The 14,622-nt window shown below is 38.6% G+C and overlaps 1 protein-coding gene across 1 annotated transcript; it reads right to left on the bottom strand.

Annotated features, from left to right (window-relative positions):
* Window positions 1-4,900: 4,900 nt before the first annotated feature.
* slc26a10 (solute carrier family 26 member 10) lies at window positions 4,901-12,517 on the bottom strand. Its single transcript, XM_026155306.2, has 18 exons — window positions 12,019-12,517; window positions 11,509-11,619; window positions 10,259-10,416; window positions 10,005-10,169; window positions 9,761-9,913; window positions 9,603-9,685; window positions 9,351-9,498; window positions 9,161-9,274; window positions 8,885-8,962; window positions 8,705-8,800; window positions 7,461-7,567; window positions 7,200-7,269; window positions 6,854-7,036; window positions 6,675-6,729; window positions 6,411-6,499; window positions 6,229-6,283; window positions 5,988-6,094; window positions 4,901-5,896 (listed from the first exon to the last, which is right to left on the bottom strand). The coding sequence occupies exons 1-18, from the start codon at window positions 12,281-12,283 to the stop codon at window positions 5,858-5,860; spliced, it is 2,076 nt and encodes a 691-aa protein (XP_026011091.1). The 5' UTR covers window positions 12,284-12,517; the 3' UTR covers window positions 4,901-5,857.
* Between the last annotated feature and the right edge of the window lie 2,105 nt (window positions 12,518-14,622).

The following is a 14,622-nucleotide window of genomic DNA, read 5'->3' on the forward strand; positions in this document are numbered from 1 at the left end:
AAACAAAATACAATGGCTGAGCTCCCTGTCTAGCAAAAGCAGGAGAAAACGATTGAAACAAAAATGGCAGAGAACCCCTACCTGCTTCCACTGTGATTAACCAATTACCACTGTAAAGGCACACCGTTGCTCACAATAAAGAAAGAAAGAAATGGGGGAAAGTGGAAGGGGCGTGGCGGTTTGAGATATGCCGTGGCTGACGAGCTGCAATACACCTCAGCTGCGGCTCATGAGGCAGACCTGGAACACAGGAAAGGGAGAAAAAAAACTCTGACAGAGGGAGAGCCACTAGAGGTCAGCGACCATAACAAACACTCAGGTCAACACTCTTTGTTTTTTCCCTCTCCCCTAATGTCAGTGATTTCGCAATATCCTGCTGCTGTGACTGTGTCTCTAAATTTAATCTATGAAACCTTTAGTCAGTAATTTGCGTAAACAGATGCTGTCTCTGTCTTTTCTTAACAGTATTTCTAAAAATGCTTGTTTAATATTTTTTAGAGTGTATCGTTTGTTTGTTTGTTTGTTTGAAAAAAAAACCTTAGCATCCATTTCCTGTTTATTTTTTATATTAAATTTCTTGTTTTCTGGCTAAGTAATAACACAGAAAAACTGTGTAAGAGAGAGTGAGCACCCAACAGATTGACAGTCAATCTTTAAACAGAAAATATGACTTACATTTCGAGTTTAAGTGACACTCCTTTAGCAAATAGTGGCCTTGCACTTCTTTCCCAAATCCGATGGAACATTAAAGATGGTTCTCATTAATATCTACTACAGCCCCCTTCCACTCTAAGGGAGGCTCTTTTTTATGGTTAGTGGTTAAAGGTGTAATATGTGAATGAGTGTACATGTTTACCAAATTAGTACTTGTTTTTTTTCCCCAACATCTGCTGTTTCTTACTAGTAGAACCAAAGTTGCTCCTCAACTACCTCACTCAGTCTAGAGAGCAAGGCAATCACTGGGCTGCAGAATCCTTTACATGACTATCATGACTTGTGAACTGAATCTGGTCAGCATTTACCTCTTTTACTAACCCCCCCCTTTGCTGGGAGGTAAAGTTGGCAATGTTGTTAGTTCCACACCAGAATAGGAGCACATCAACCATCAGCTAAGTACCTACGTACACAGAAACAATCTAGCAATCATTTTGGGGTTGTTTTGTTCTGTGATATGAGTATTTAAATACAGCTTTGTTATATTTAAAATGATGTAATTTAAATAAAAAGCACAGATCCATTATGTGGCCATTGTTTTGTTAAAGCCTACAGGGCCTCAGGAGGAAGAGTGCGTCGTCTATCAATTAGAAGGTTGTTGGTTTAATATCTAGCTCCTCAAGTCAGCATGTCGAAGTATCTTTGAGCAAGACACCAGAACCCAAGTTGCCCCTGATGCGTTCATCGACACTCTTCGACATTGAACAAATGGGGTAAATAATGTTTGTCATAAAAAGCGTTTTGAGTGCTCAGAGTAGAAAAGAACTAAGTGGAAGTCCTTTATCCCTGTATTTTAGGAGAGAGGAAGTTTCCTCATCAGAGTTCATCATTTCTAATAACGAACACAAATTATGAATAAATAATGTGGAACCTATTTGTATACTTCTTTGTGTCTCACTCATATCGCCTCCAGCAATCCTCCACTCAAAAAAAAAAATTTGTGGTAACCTGAATATGATTAAAAATAATTAACAACACTTTTTGTAATGGTGTTAAAATCAGCCCAACTTTTATTTTCAAACACAAAGTATAACAGCCAACATACTGGACACTGTTCTGCTGAACAACAAACAATTATATTGCCATCACTGTTATAATCTTACAATGAAACAAAGTCTCAGATGTAATTATTCTGAAAATAAGTTTAGGCCTACCACAACTTTGTTTTGTACTTACTTATATAATCAAAATAAAATGTTTATTGTTCTGTCACAAGTGCAGTCTCTGATTTAAACAACACATTTGTTTTTCATTCCAACACAGGAGCTGGAATGTTGTAATGTTTTAAGGATGCTTGTTTCCAGTCCAGGCATTACTGCCTGAATGACTGTCATGGATCGAGGTGATCCAAATGTAGGTGCAGAAGAAAGTCTTTAACTTCCCTTAAGTACAGTGGCAGTGGATGTGGGTTGGAGATGCAATGAGCTTGAACCTGCAGGCGACCATCTTCACTGACCACACCATCTGTGACGGAGGACTCATGTCTCCTGGTGTCCTGCGAGCAAATAATCCTATTTTTTGGAACACAAACTTCATTGCCTTCTTAAAACATTTTTTCTGCATTTGGTATAAAACAGACTCCAATTTAAACAATCTCAGGCCCCCTCCTCACTGGAGAGGTGACATTCAACATCCCACTTGTCAGTCTAGATAGCCGTGACCACCACCCAACATACAATAATGTCATGAAAGCATCATTTTAAAAAGGGCTATGCAAACATGGCCAATAACTTTCATTCTAATGATCTTCAAAATGATTTGGGCAGAAAACAAATTTTGCTGTTAGAAAACTTGCAGACTTCACTATATGCAGTGTAGACCCTCTAAACTAAGTTTGGGGGATGTAATCTTTCAAGAAATGCAGACCAAACTGTTGTTTGTTTACTTACACAGCGTGTCATAAGATAAGATAAGACTTTGTCTGTGAAGGTTCTCAGTCATCCAGGTCATCGTAGTCAAAGGAGCTTGCAAAGAAAAGTGTCTGGACTCTTTGCAAGCTCCTTTGAATAAGACTTTATTGATCCCACAACGGGGAAATTTTTGTATCACCTCAGCTCAGGTACAGATATCAGAAGGAAATACAAAAATACAAATAAGTGCAATCAATGAAAAAAAGTAAGATAATACACTATATACAATGGTAGCATACACAGTATGTGGTTATGGATATGGTTGGAAATATGCAAGACATAAACTATATAGCTTGATATAGCTATTGTACCACTACTATTCCTATTTATAGAGACACACACACACACACGTGCACACTAAATATACATATGTATATATATATATATATATATATATATATATATATATATATATATCTGCACATGTCCATACACATGGAAGGTCCATTATGCATGAAGTGGTGACCGTGGATGTTCAGTGTCCAGTGACTTATGACATCGTGATTGAGGAGTTATAGAGTCTAACTGCTGTTGGGATGAATGATCTGTGAAAGCGCTCCTTCCTGCAGCGAGGGTGTTTCAGTCTCTGACTAAATAAATATATAAATAAAAATCCAACATTTACCTATTGGTAAATATTAGGGGGAAGGGCGCTAGTTAGTGAACGTGATTAGGCGGAGATCTCATCTGACATAATTAACACACTGCTGTTAATCGTGTTGTCACCTATAATGTATCTTTGGAGTAGTGGCGCCCCCTGGAGACAAGCAGTTAAAACTAGCGCCACCTCAAGTTAAATCAAATTCTGTTTGCTTGCTCTTTAACAATATTTTCGTGCCATCATTGGGCCTGATCTATAGACATTCAATTTCACTAGGATAAATGGCAACTAGAGGCTTCCCACCTGGCAAGACAGGCAACACCTCGGGGCCTCAGGCCAGAGAGTTCACAAACTTTAAACTGCACCAGTGGCAATGTGCAAATTTTGCAAGGATAGTATGAGAAACCTGGCCTCCCTAAGAGGGCCCTACAACGGAGATGGGAGGGGTCGTCTGTGAATTTTTGCCGAGGGTCAGAACAGATCACCACTGATGACGATGGAGCAGCACGTGACCATTTTCTCAGGCTAGACACCCGCAGACTAACTGCTGCTCCAACGTTTGACCACAAGGTGAAAATAAAACATCAGACAAAAATGCAATACAAGTTGCATTTTTATGAAGTGAATTCATCCATCCATCCGCTTCCGCTTATTCTTTTCAGGGTCGCGGGGGGGCGCTGGAGCCTATCCCAGCTATGAAGTGAATTCCAGCATATTTATTTTTATTTTAATTCACGCTCTTTATCTTCAAATTCCTGTTATTACCAGATACGTTTCAATTATAATCCACTTTATTTCTTGTTCCTGGTTTTCTTTCTTTGCTGCCATAATGGTACTCAAAGCGTGGGGAGAAAATTACCTTATTTTTCCCTCTCAGTAGTCAAGTCAGCTTATATGAATTATCTTCTGCACGCCTCCAGTTTTCCATGTTTGCAGATTATCTTAAAACAGGTATTCATTTAAATCCGAGTTTGATCACTACATCGCTGAAATTCCTGGGGGATTTTCCAGTGTTACTTTTATTTTGATTTAGATTTATTTTTTGGAAAGTGTGTGTGTGTGTGTGTGTGTGTGTGTGTGTGTGTGTGTGTGTGTGTGTGTGTGTGTGTGTGTGTGTGTGTGTGTGTAGGCAGGCCTGAGTGTAGAATCGGGCTTAAGTAAACATTTGGCCACAGCCTTGTGTATGGCGTTCTAATTAAAGTGGACAACTTCCTACTAATTAGTAAAACACTCCTTGAGCTTTAAAGGGAAAACCCAAAGGGCACGGTATCCCGAGGGCCCTTTGAAATATGCACAGGAAAAAATTAATAACTTGGCTATCCAACATCAAGCAGGGAAATAATTAGGGTTTTTTGTTTTTTTGTCCTGGTTTTTGACTCTCACTACATGTAGTTTTATCAGGTCAAGGTAACAAGAATGTGATAGCAGGGAGGTTTTTACCCATCGGACAGCAGAGGGCAGCATAACAGTGTGAGATGCTTTCAGTTATTGTAATGAATATAGCAGATTTCATCACATTTTTTAGAATATGTCTGCGTTTTGAAAGTAAAGACAGATACACATACCAGAATAAAAGTGGCATGTTTATGTATTTCCAGTGAAAACTGCATTTTGTATCATAAATTAACCAGTAATCTGCAAGATTAATAACCTGTTTTTCTCCAATTGTTTTTGGGTTTGTTTGTTTTGTTTGTTTGTTTCATTTTTTTTATAATACTAAAATATAATTTTCTCTGCTGCTATGAGACTTTGTAGTATTTTTTAATCTTTCTCAGTCCAGACCGTCTGGTTTACAATGGCTGATAAAGTACAAAGACTGCTCTTCTCCCCCCTTCCAAATCTCAGAGTGGCATTCTTCACATTCCTCACCGTTTTCCTTCAAAAGTATAAGTCTTCACACTTAATAACTATTGCTAATCAATACATTGATTTAGAAACCTACAGATGACATTTTACTTCTATTTATTGCATGTTTTTATTCACTAAAATGCTCCAGGTTTTGTTTGTAAGATGTATTCATTGTCAGAACAGCCACTGGGTGGCACAGTCGCCGCAGCTCATTCCTAAAGTCTTTTATTCAGTCTTTCTGGAGTCGCAGTGCTATTTACTGTACATGACTGCATACTGAAGCACAGATTTCAAAATGTATAAATATGCATAGTAAAAGAAAAATATATACAATGTGCATGAAATGCATTTGTATTAAAAACAACAAAAAATAAATACAACCAATGCTGATAACATGCCAAAATACATCATATACAACAATAAAAATACAAAATTATACAACAACTAAAAAAAAAAAACGGGCGAAAACAATTCACGTCAGTCATATATATCATTTTTTTATTGTTTTGTATTGGTGGGTTTTGTGTTGTGGACTAATTCCTTCTGCTTGATTTGATTTTGATTTAAGTTTGGCAGTCAGTCTGATATTTGAAAAATAAAAAACATGGTAAAACTATCATGTAAGAAGTTAACACAAATTAAGACTTCATGCTACAACAGGCTACTGCGCCTTTCAAACACTGGCAAGTACAGTCTTAGCTATTACAGCAGCTAAAATGGTCTCTGCCATTTTAGCACTCAACACTTGGTTGAGGGGAACATAACTCATCACCTTCCTTCAGCCTCATACCCAAACTGTCGTGGTGTTCGCTGAAGGTTTTTCCTGCAACAAACAAGATAGTTAACATCATTGTTCTTATCATCAGAATTTAAAGTCTCATCTATTTATAAAATACTCTGATATTGATATTTACCTTCTGCTGTTGGATATACACCACAGCATCGTGGACGGTGACAAAGATATGTTGTGGATTCATGTATTTCATCAGCCCACTGGACGTTAGGATCTTTAAAACACTCTCTGTGCACAGAGAACAAGCGGTCAGCATGTCTACTCTCTCTAGAAAATATTAAAGCTTCTACATAAAAGTTTGCACAGAATAAAACAGAAAGAACACAATTAGGAATAAAATATTTGGGGTACATGGGCCTCACCATTGCAGTTAGCCAAATATACATGAACTCCAACTTTCTGGCACTCAGTACACATCTAAAGGGGGGAAAAGCAATAAATTGCACTGATTACAATGCATCAAGAAATAAGGAAACGCCTATATGGTGACATGGTGTAATTCAGGCTCAATGTTTTCAATTAGGTCTTACTTTCACCGACTAACCTGTGTCAGGAGTCTTGCTCCAGCAACATCAACAAATATCACGCTGCTGCAATCGATTAACACTGCCTGGTCATAGCTTTCAGATGTTTCTGCAGAAAAAATGTATTCATTTGAAAGTTCAAACTATTTGCAATACAAGAACGTCTTCAGAAAATGTTAATATGGTGTGAAAAAGTCTCTTGATTTTTTTTTTTAAATTCATGAAATAGCAGTTGTATTTAGAATTGTTTACTTAGCATACACTTATTCAAAGTCATTGCTTACCTGATTTGAAGAACTCATTTTCTGAGGAAAACGATGTGTTTGCAATCCCTCTTTCCTACAAAAAAACACAGGGGGAAGCGGAAAGTTACTGAAGTATTTTGTATTTTTACCATGTATGTGTACTCTATTTTTTTTTACATTTTGTGACTCAGATTAACGAGGAATAGCAATAATCATACCACAGTGCTGACAGTGGTCTCCCTCTCCCGTTTCTCCAGGGCTTTTATGGCCTTCTCCCGTCTGCGGATCTTCTCTGGTGTCAGGCCCAACAGCCTAATCATTTCCTCCCTGAAGAAGCTACGGTTGCCGTAGTAAATGGGCCCGTTGTAAGTCAGGATTTTCACTCCAGGCACTTCGTGGCACTGTAAGAAAAATAGAAATGCATCACCTGTATTCTTGGATATTCATACTGCAAATCCACATGCAAATTTGACGAGATATTGACAGGGTGAGAGAAAGTTTGTATATTTCTGGAGCTGGTTGCTCATTTTCATATTTCAAAGAAGAGAAGTAACCCTCGCTCACCTTGTTATGGTTCTCCAGAGGTCTGTAAATTTCTGTGTTGCTGGCCCGACCAAGCACTGAACAACCAGCCCTGTTAAATCATAAACTTTAAATTAATATAAGAAGTTATGATAGACCACATATGCTACTTACATACATGAAGTATGATGTTTGTGTTTATGTGAGTTTTATTTTTAACCTTCCAGATGTGCACATTTTCCCTTATAAGTGCTTTTGCTGGATTGCACTGTGGTATTTGTGCAGAGGGAATGGAAAATGTACCTTTGTGTGCGGCAGATGACAGTCATCATAGAGAAGACCACCCCGATAGCCAGGCCAAGGTCCACATTGAGTATCACCACAGAGAGCCAAGTTACAAGCCAAACCATCTACACACAAACAGAGACACAATAATGCATTGTCTTGTCAGGATATAACAGGATATAAATTATGATTAATTCTAGCCTAGCAATTAATGCGAAGGTGCAAGGATCAAGCAATTTATGTGATGTGCTCCCCGTGTTCCAGTAGGTCAGGATTCCAGGGTCCTGATTAATGCTTCTTGGCTTCAGGCAGTGTTTATTTCAAAAAGTCTGGCAACTGATGATGCCGTACTTATTGTTTAAAGACAGTACAGGTGACATCAATTTGTCAAATGAACTTGGAATAATTGAGTGTTAGTATTACAAAGTATGGAAGACGTGCATGGAAAAATATTCACAGCATTTCTTTAAATGGCACATACTTTGACACAGTTCAAAGCTGGAGATACTGTTATCCTGCATGATTAAATTAAACATTATAATATACTTCACCCCACCTGTGTAAAATGTTCACTAGACCAAGGAAATCTGTGTCACTAATTCTTAAAGTTACATTAGTTGCTGCACTAATTACTTAGAAGTCTGGATGACAGCTATGAGGCCAGTCTTCTATCTCCACACTGCCAGCAAGAACTTCTGCTGCAATTCTGGAAATTTGAGGAAAAACCCAGCAATATGACATGAGGCTTTAACCCTGTAAAGCCTGAACTATATGAAAATGGCCAGAAAATTCTCATTTTTTTAAACTGGAGCATTTATTTAATCTTCAGACCTTTTTTTAAAAAAAAAAATAGAAATTAAAATATCAATTTGCATATATGTGTTTGCTACTGCCAGCATTTTTGTTCAATTTGTTGCTCAGAGGTTTTTTTGTTTGTTTTTTTATCATAAACAAACAAAAGCAGGTTATGGTTAAAAAAGAAATCCTACTGATGATGTAGAGCAGGGATGCCAAGCTCATTTTACATTACACTTTGATCTCATGTGGGCCGGACCAGCGAAATAGTCCTTTCTGGCAGCGTACAGAAGTTTATCTATATATTTAATCCCTGAGATAGCTATTTATATGTCTATTTGCAGTGTTTTAAAATAAATAAAGATTCTGGCTGCATTAAATAATCATTCTTCTGTTTTCTGGTATTTATTTGTCTTCATAGGTGAGAAACACTTATCGTGTTATAGCTTGCTTTTAAGTGGCCTTACAAAGTCAATTTTACTGATTCTCCACAGGTCAGGTAAGTCTTGGAACTGCAGGAACATCTGTCTGAGGCTGGTAACATTGATGCATGCCAGGACTGCCTGCAGACACAGACAGAGGATAGGATAAGTGAACTTGCCCCCTCTCCTTCTCTAAAGGTTGTTGAGACACATATTTAAGCTCACCTTGGGTAGGAAGTAGAACAGTGGTCCAATTAGCAGAAGAACAATCAGGACAACAAGACTAGTGAACAACCCAGAGAGCTGCACGAATACACCAAAAGACACAAGGATTTCTATGTTAATAAATGTAAAATTAGCATTTTGTATTCTCTGTGCAGATTGTTTGGAAATTGAAGCATGTTTTTCTGCTCCTATTATAACATCAGTATAACATCAGGTGTCACATTTTCTGCTCCTTGGTGAGAACTCTTAGTGGAAACTGAATATCATGTATGCTACCTGTGTGTATCCTCCAGCACTCTCGAGTATATTAGTGGTGGCTAAAGTGGCTGAGCTAGGGAAGCAGGTAAAAAAGGATGACACTGTGTTGGAGATCCCATGAGCCAGCAGCTCCTGAAATAAAACACAGGTTCAGTCCAAATACCTGACAGATTTGCAAGAATCGAGCAGTGACATTCCTACATTTTACCTGGTTGGGGTGTATAGAATATCCATGTTTATCGGCATAAATCATTGCCAGTGACACGGACACAGCATAGCCAACAAATGTTATGGCTATTGTGTCCCCAGCAATGGCAGGGAACATGTGAAAGGCAGGCAATTGTGGCCTCGGGAATCTGAAGACCATAAGATTTGTGAAAATTAGTCAGAGCACTTTTAACTACTGAATGAATCAGTCTTTTATTTTATTTTATTTTTAAATTTAAGTCTAAAAGCTTACCCAGCAGGGATATGGCCAACTATCTCAATGTTGTAAGTGGAGTCCAGTGAGCAGGCATAAGCCACACCTGTGGCAATAATCACCTGAAGCATAAAGTCAGAGTTACAACTGTAAATTATTAAATATATCTTTAGTGTTCACAAAGCTAGTTAACTAACCGTGAGGATCTCCACAGGGATAGGTGTTCGGAGGCGTTTCCTGAAACGCATGTTGAGCTCCTTAACTGGTACCAGGATGGCCAAACACACCAAAGAGATCAGCAGCTCCGCCATGTTAGTGTGAGGCAGGTTTTCCATCACTGATGCTAAAGTCTGAGCACACAAGACCGTGATAAGACTACAAAAAATAACTCTTTGCTCAAATGAGAACACTTCTTCTTCACCAAGAAGCACTGCTTTTTACCTTGAAGAGAGAGAAGGCCCCATTGTGGCGAGGGAGCCGCAGGCCCAGCATGCTTTGCAGCTGTGAGATGGTAACATGGAAGGCGGCAGCACTGGTGAAGGCCTTAACAATTGGCTCAGATAGGTAGGTGGAGAGAAATCCCAGCTGAAGAGCAAACATGCAGAGCTGGGCGAAAAGAGTTTAATGTAACACTGTGAGTTTGATACACACATACACTATTATTTCACTTTATTGACTTTCTGTGTCTGTTTTACCATAATAATTCCTGAGAGAAGTGCTATAGCTGAGGCCACTCCAATTCTCTGGGCTTCAAAGTCACTCGCTTCAGAAGAACTTGAGTTAATCTCCAGAGGACTGGGAACCAGCTGCTCCACCACAGAGCCAGTCATCAAACTCACTACAGCAAAGGTCCCTGAAAAGAGGCCAAACATATCCATAAAGCAATATAAAAGTAATCTGACTTTAATTCCAAGAGATATGCTTCAAATCATTTAACCCTCACATACAGGTGGGGTAACATTGACCTGTTTTTCATAGCCTGAAATGTGATGACTTTTCCTAAAATTAACCAAAACACAAAAAAGGGAAATATATTATTTACAAGCTAGAAGATTCAGTATATTTAAGGCTTGGTCAAATTTGACCTGCATCCATTGAGACATTGGAAATGGTGTTTTTAGGGAATCTTCAAATTGTGAAACTGTCTGTGTGTATTTTTATGTGATACTGGTGGTTCAAGGGGGACATTGACTGTCCCAACAACTGCCTTTGTTCATCACATTTACCCAGGTTCCCCTGGTGTCAGACTCCAGCTGCTCTTTGAAACTGTGAAATAGGAAAACTGTGTAGCAGCAACCATTTAAGGTGCACAGAAGCCCAGAGGTCATTAAATCTGCAACTGCAAGCACGAGCAATGCCATAAAAGAATCTAATATATATTCTGAGATAAGTGAGATTACAACCAAGATCAATAGAACCATTGTGAGTTTCATATGATTATAAAATTTCAACGATTGCACTCAGTAGTTTGCAATAAACAAAATAGTTGTTTTTTAATAAATACTGATGATATAGATGGTAGTTATGATTGTAATGGATTTTTAATTGTAATAGTTTTACATTTATATAGTAAATCCCAACAGCTCTAGAATGTTCTGGACATATTCAAATAATTATTGCTGCTATAAAACAGGACATAAAAACAAACAAACAAACAAACAAACAAAAACACTCCACCTGCTCTCTGAAACATTAATAAAAGATTAAGGTTCCGTTTAATAATGACATGCAGGGTATTTTACAGAGATCTGTTGTTCGAGATTCAGTATAGACACTTATTACGTGGAAGTTCTTGACCTCATCAAAACTTACAGAGAGGGCATGAAATATGCACAGTATGTGAGGGTTACATCTGATCATGACTCTGCTGTTGTCCCAGATTATTGAATTTCATCTTATACACTTCTCTGTGAATAAATAGACACCCTGTGGACTAACATCTTACCTGTGGATACATGGCGACCCGTGCCAAAAAACATATAAAGGACAACAGGAAAGAAAGAGGTGTAAAGACCAAATATCGGAGCCACGGATGTGAGTAGAGCAAAGGCCATGCCTGTTTAGAGGGGGGGGAGAAGAAGGAGAGAAGGAAAGGACAGTTAATGGTGTGTTGCTTCTCTTTCATTTAGGAATTTACGATCTGTTCCTGTTCTTCACACTAAGGCGATGAAGGTGCAGTGTGACCAGATCAGACACCAACTATGTAAATGTACATTTAAGAAGTTTGAAGTTTACAGTTGAAACATTTTTGAAATACTTGTTCAAAATAAATTTATTTCAAAGTATCAGTATTAATAATGAACTATGTTTTGTCGTGAGATGCTTTTTTTGTTAATATTAAATTTTGGCAATGTAGGATTTTAATTAAAAAAAAAAAATTAAAGTACGAGAGAAGCTCCAAGTAATTAATTCTAACGCAAACTTTTTTCTTTTTCTCGACGCAGTGTTCTCTCACCTTGAGGAATATGAAGAATACCGACTGTGAGTCCTGCTATGGTATCTCCTAGAATCCATTTCTTTAGCTTGTATCTTGGCAGCCAGCTGAAAATGGGCACTCTCTCCCTCAACAGGTGAAGGCAGGCTCGGTTTGAACACCTGCACCTCCCTGCGAGTTTTTCCCGGAGCCGCAAGCTTCCACTGGCGTTATCGTCAGAGCCGTAAGCCTGTTTGAATCGGTCCTCCGTGTAAATGCTCCTGTATACAGCAACAGAAGCGCTCATGTTGTCCCTGCAGAGATGACTAATGACACCGTGCAGCCGCAGAAGTTGACTCAGTAGAGGTGTTGTCAGTTATAATACATTTATAGTTGACTCTACTCTGACCTCAAGAGCCATTCCATTTTCCTGTCAGACTCTAAGTAGCCAATGACATTGCTCATAGCTCTACTTTTTTTTCTTACAGTAATCAACAAGTTTTTTCACATCTTTGTCCAGCCTCAGAAATCATAAAGGTGTGCTGGTCGATTTTCCCCCCGAGAGAAATCCTCTGGGTCCTACTGCTAAAAGTTTTTTTTGTTTTTTTCCCCAGCAGAAGATAGAAAGCCAGACATACAATTTTCCTGTCCTTCACTCTCAATACCTACTTCTAAACACACACATAGGGGAGACCGGGGATAGTTGTAACGTGGGTCAGTTGTAACACTTCAAATTTCTCCAATCAGGGCTAAGTTTCAAATGATGTGACTCATCCTGTGCATGCCCAATTCAGTTCTGCTATCACATGTGAAAAATCAGCACATTTTGTCAAACACAGACAATTTAACATGAAAAAAAGTCATTTGTATGCCAAAAAGTAAGTTTTTCTACTTTTTTCAATGTTTAATAGCATTATCTGCTTTGCAGCTAAACTCATCAAACTTAAATTATGTTATTTGTATGTCTATGGGGATATATTCTGTGTAGGTCTTTAGTGCTAATGTTTTAGCCGTTGGCTGTAATGTTAGCTAGTTCAGTTGTAACAATAATGCAGATGTTACAACTTACCACACTTTTACTTTAATTTATATTAAACAAGTTGGGGCAACGACATCAGCAGAGAGAGGTTCACTAGTCGCATTTGTATATGTGGTTAATGCCATTGGCAACACAATTCCTCCACTGTTTGTGTTCCCACACATACATTATGCAGACCACTGTGTCAGAGATGGACCAGTAAGAAATATTGGTGGAAATAAGTCAGGATGGGTGCAAGAAACAGATTTCCTCATCTTTCTGAAGCACTCTGCAAACCACACCAAGGTAAGCCATGATAAAAAGTAATGGAATTGCGATGCTGGTGAACAACTACATTTTTTCAGCTTCATTGTTATGTTCAAAATTGGTGCAAGAGTTGTAGGTTATAATGCCCACTGGACCAATGAGGCCAAACTCAAGGAAGACCAACCAAAATTAATGAAATATTCAGTTGCAGAAAATTCCATAATTTGTCTTTTTTGGGGGGTTGGAATATGTTCAAAAGCTAGATTTCTGCATTCTGTCACACACACACACAGCTACATAAATGGATGTAAGTGCATTCATGTGTTGAATAAACAAAGATTACATGTTAATATTTTGTTAGTACCCTTATTTCATTGTGTTACATTTCACCCCAGGATATGTTACAACTAACCCAGACTATGGGGTTAATTGTAACATTTCACTCTTTGTGTTTGAGACCATACCATGCAATGGGTAATTGTGCTGCAGAGAAAATAGCTGCACTATTTAATAGCAGAGACATGTAAATACTTTGGATTACATTTTGAATCCACTACCTTAAACGAGCTCCAATTTACAGACAGAAATGTCAAAAATGTTACAACTATCCCCGGTCTCCCCTACACACTCCTTCACACTGCACAGCTATGTGGGAGGTCAAAGGAGGCACAATTGATAAAGTCATACAATGTATAGCACTGTGAAACTCCTAAAGACATCAAAGTAGTGTCGCTGGTGGAGCTGAGGTGTAACCTCAAACCATGTCTGTTAACGAGGAGTTCATTTCCGAGAAGGATAAATGTCTGTAGTGGAGGGGGTTGTTTAAACTGTGTAGCCATAAGGAAAAGAGTCTGCATGGTACATGAAACCTCTGTGAAACTCAATCTTACATGGCATCCTGGTTCATGGATCAAACCACACCTTGACTCTGATCACAGATTGTATGTGATGAGTGAGATCTTCTTTGTCAGACAGGAGTGAATACAAGGGAGCTTTGGATAAATACAAGATAAAACGGGATCTGTATGTTTGTGTGTGTGTGTGTGTGTGCGTGTGCGTGCGTGCGTGCGTGCGTGCGTGCGTGCGTGTGTGTGTGTGTGTGTGTGTGTGTGTGTGAGTTAGCCTGCTGGCCGTATTCTCTGCAAGACGCAACTTGGAAATCTAACCGTATAATCAAAACAGAAACGGTTTTACCGAATGTGTGAGCAAGGGCGAAGCAGAGGGAAATCACAGTCTCAAGAAAGGACTGGTCTGAATGGTGGAGATAAAACTAAGGAAATGGAGAATTTATCTTAAAAGTAAACCCAGTCTTGGGTGCTGTGAATGAATCTCTTCCGTCTCATGAATAAAGTCTCCCATTC

This window comes from Astatotilapia calliptera, chromosome 20 (genome assembly GCF_964374335.1).
Source record: "Astatotilapia calliptera chromosome 20, fAstCal68.1, whole genome shotgun sequence".
NCBI classification, from domain to species: domain Eukaryota; kingdom Metazoa; phylum Chordata; class Actinopteri; order Cichliformes; family Cichlidae; genus Astatotilapia; species Astatotilapia calliptera.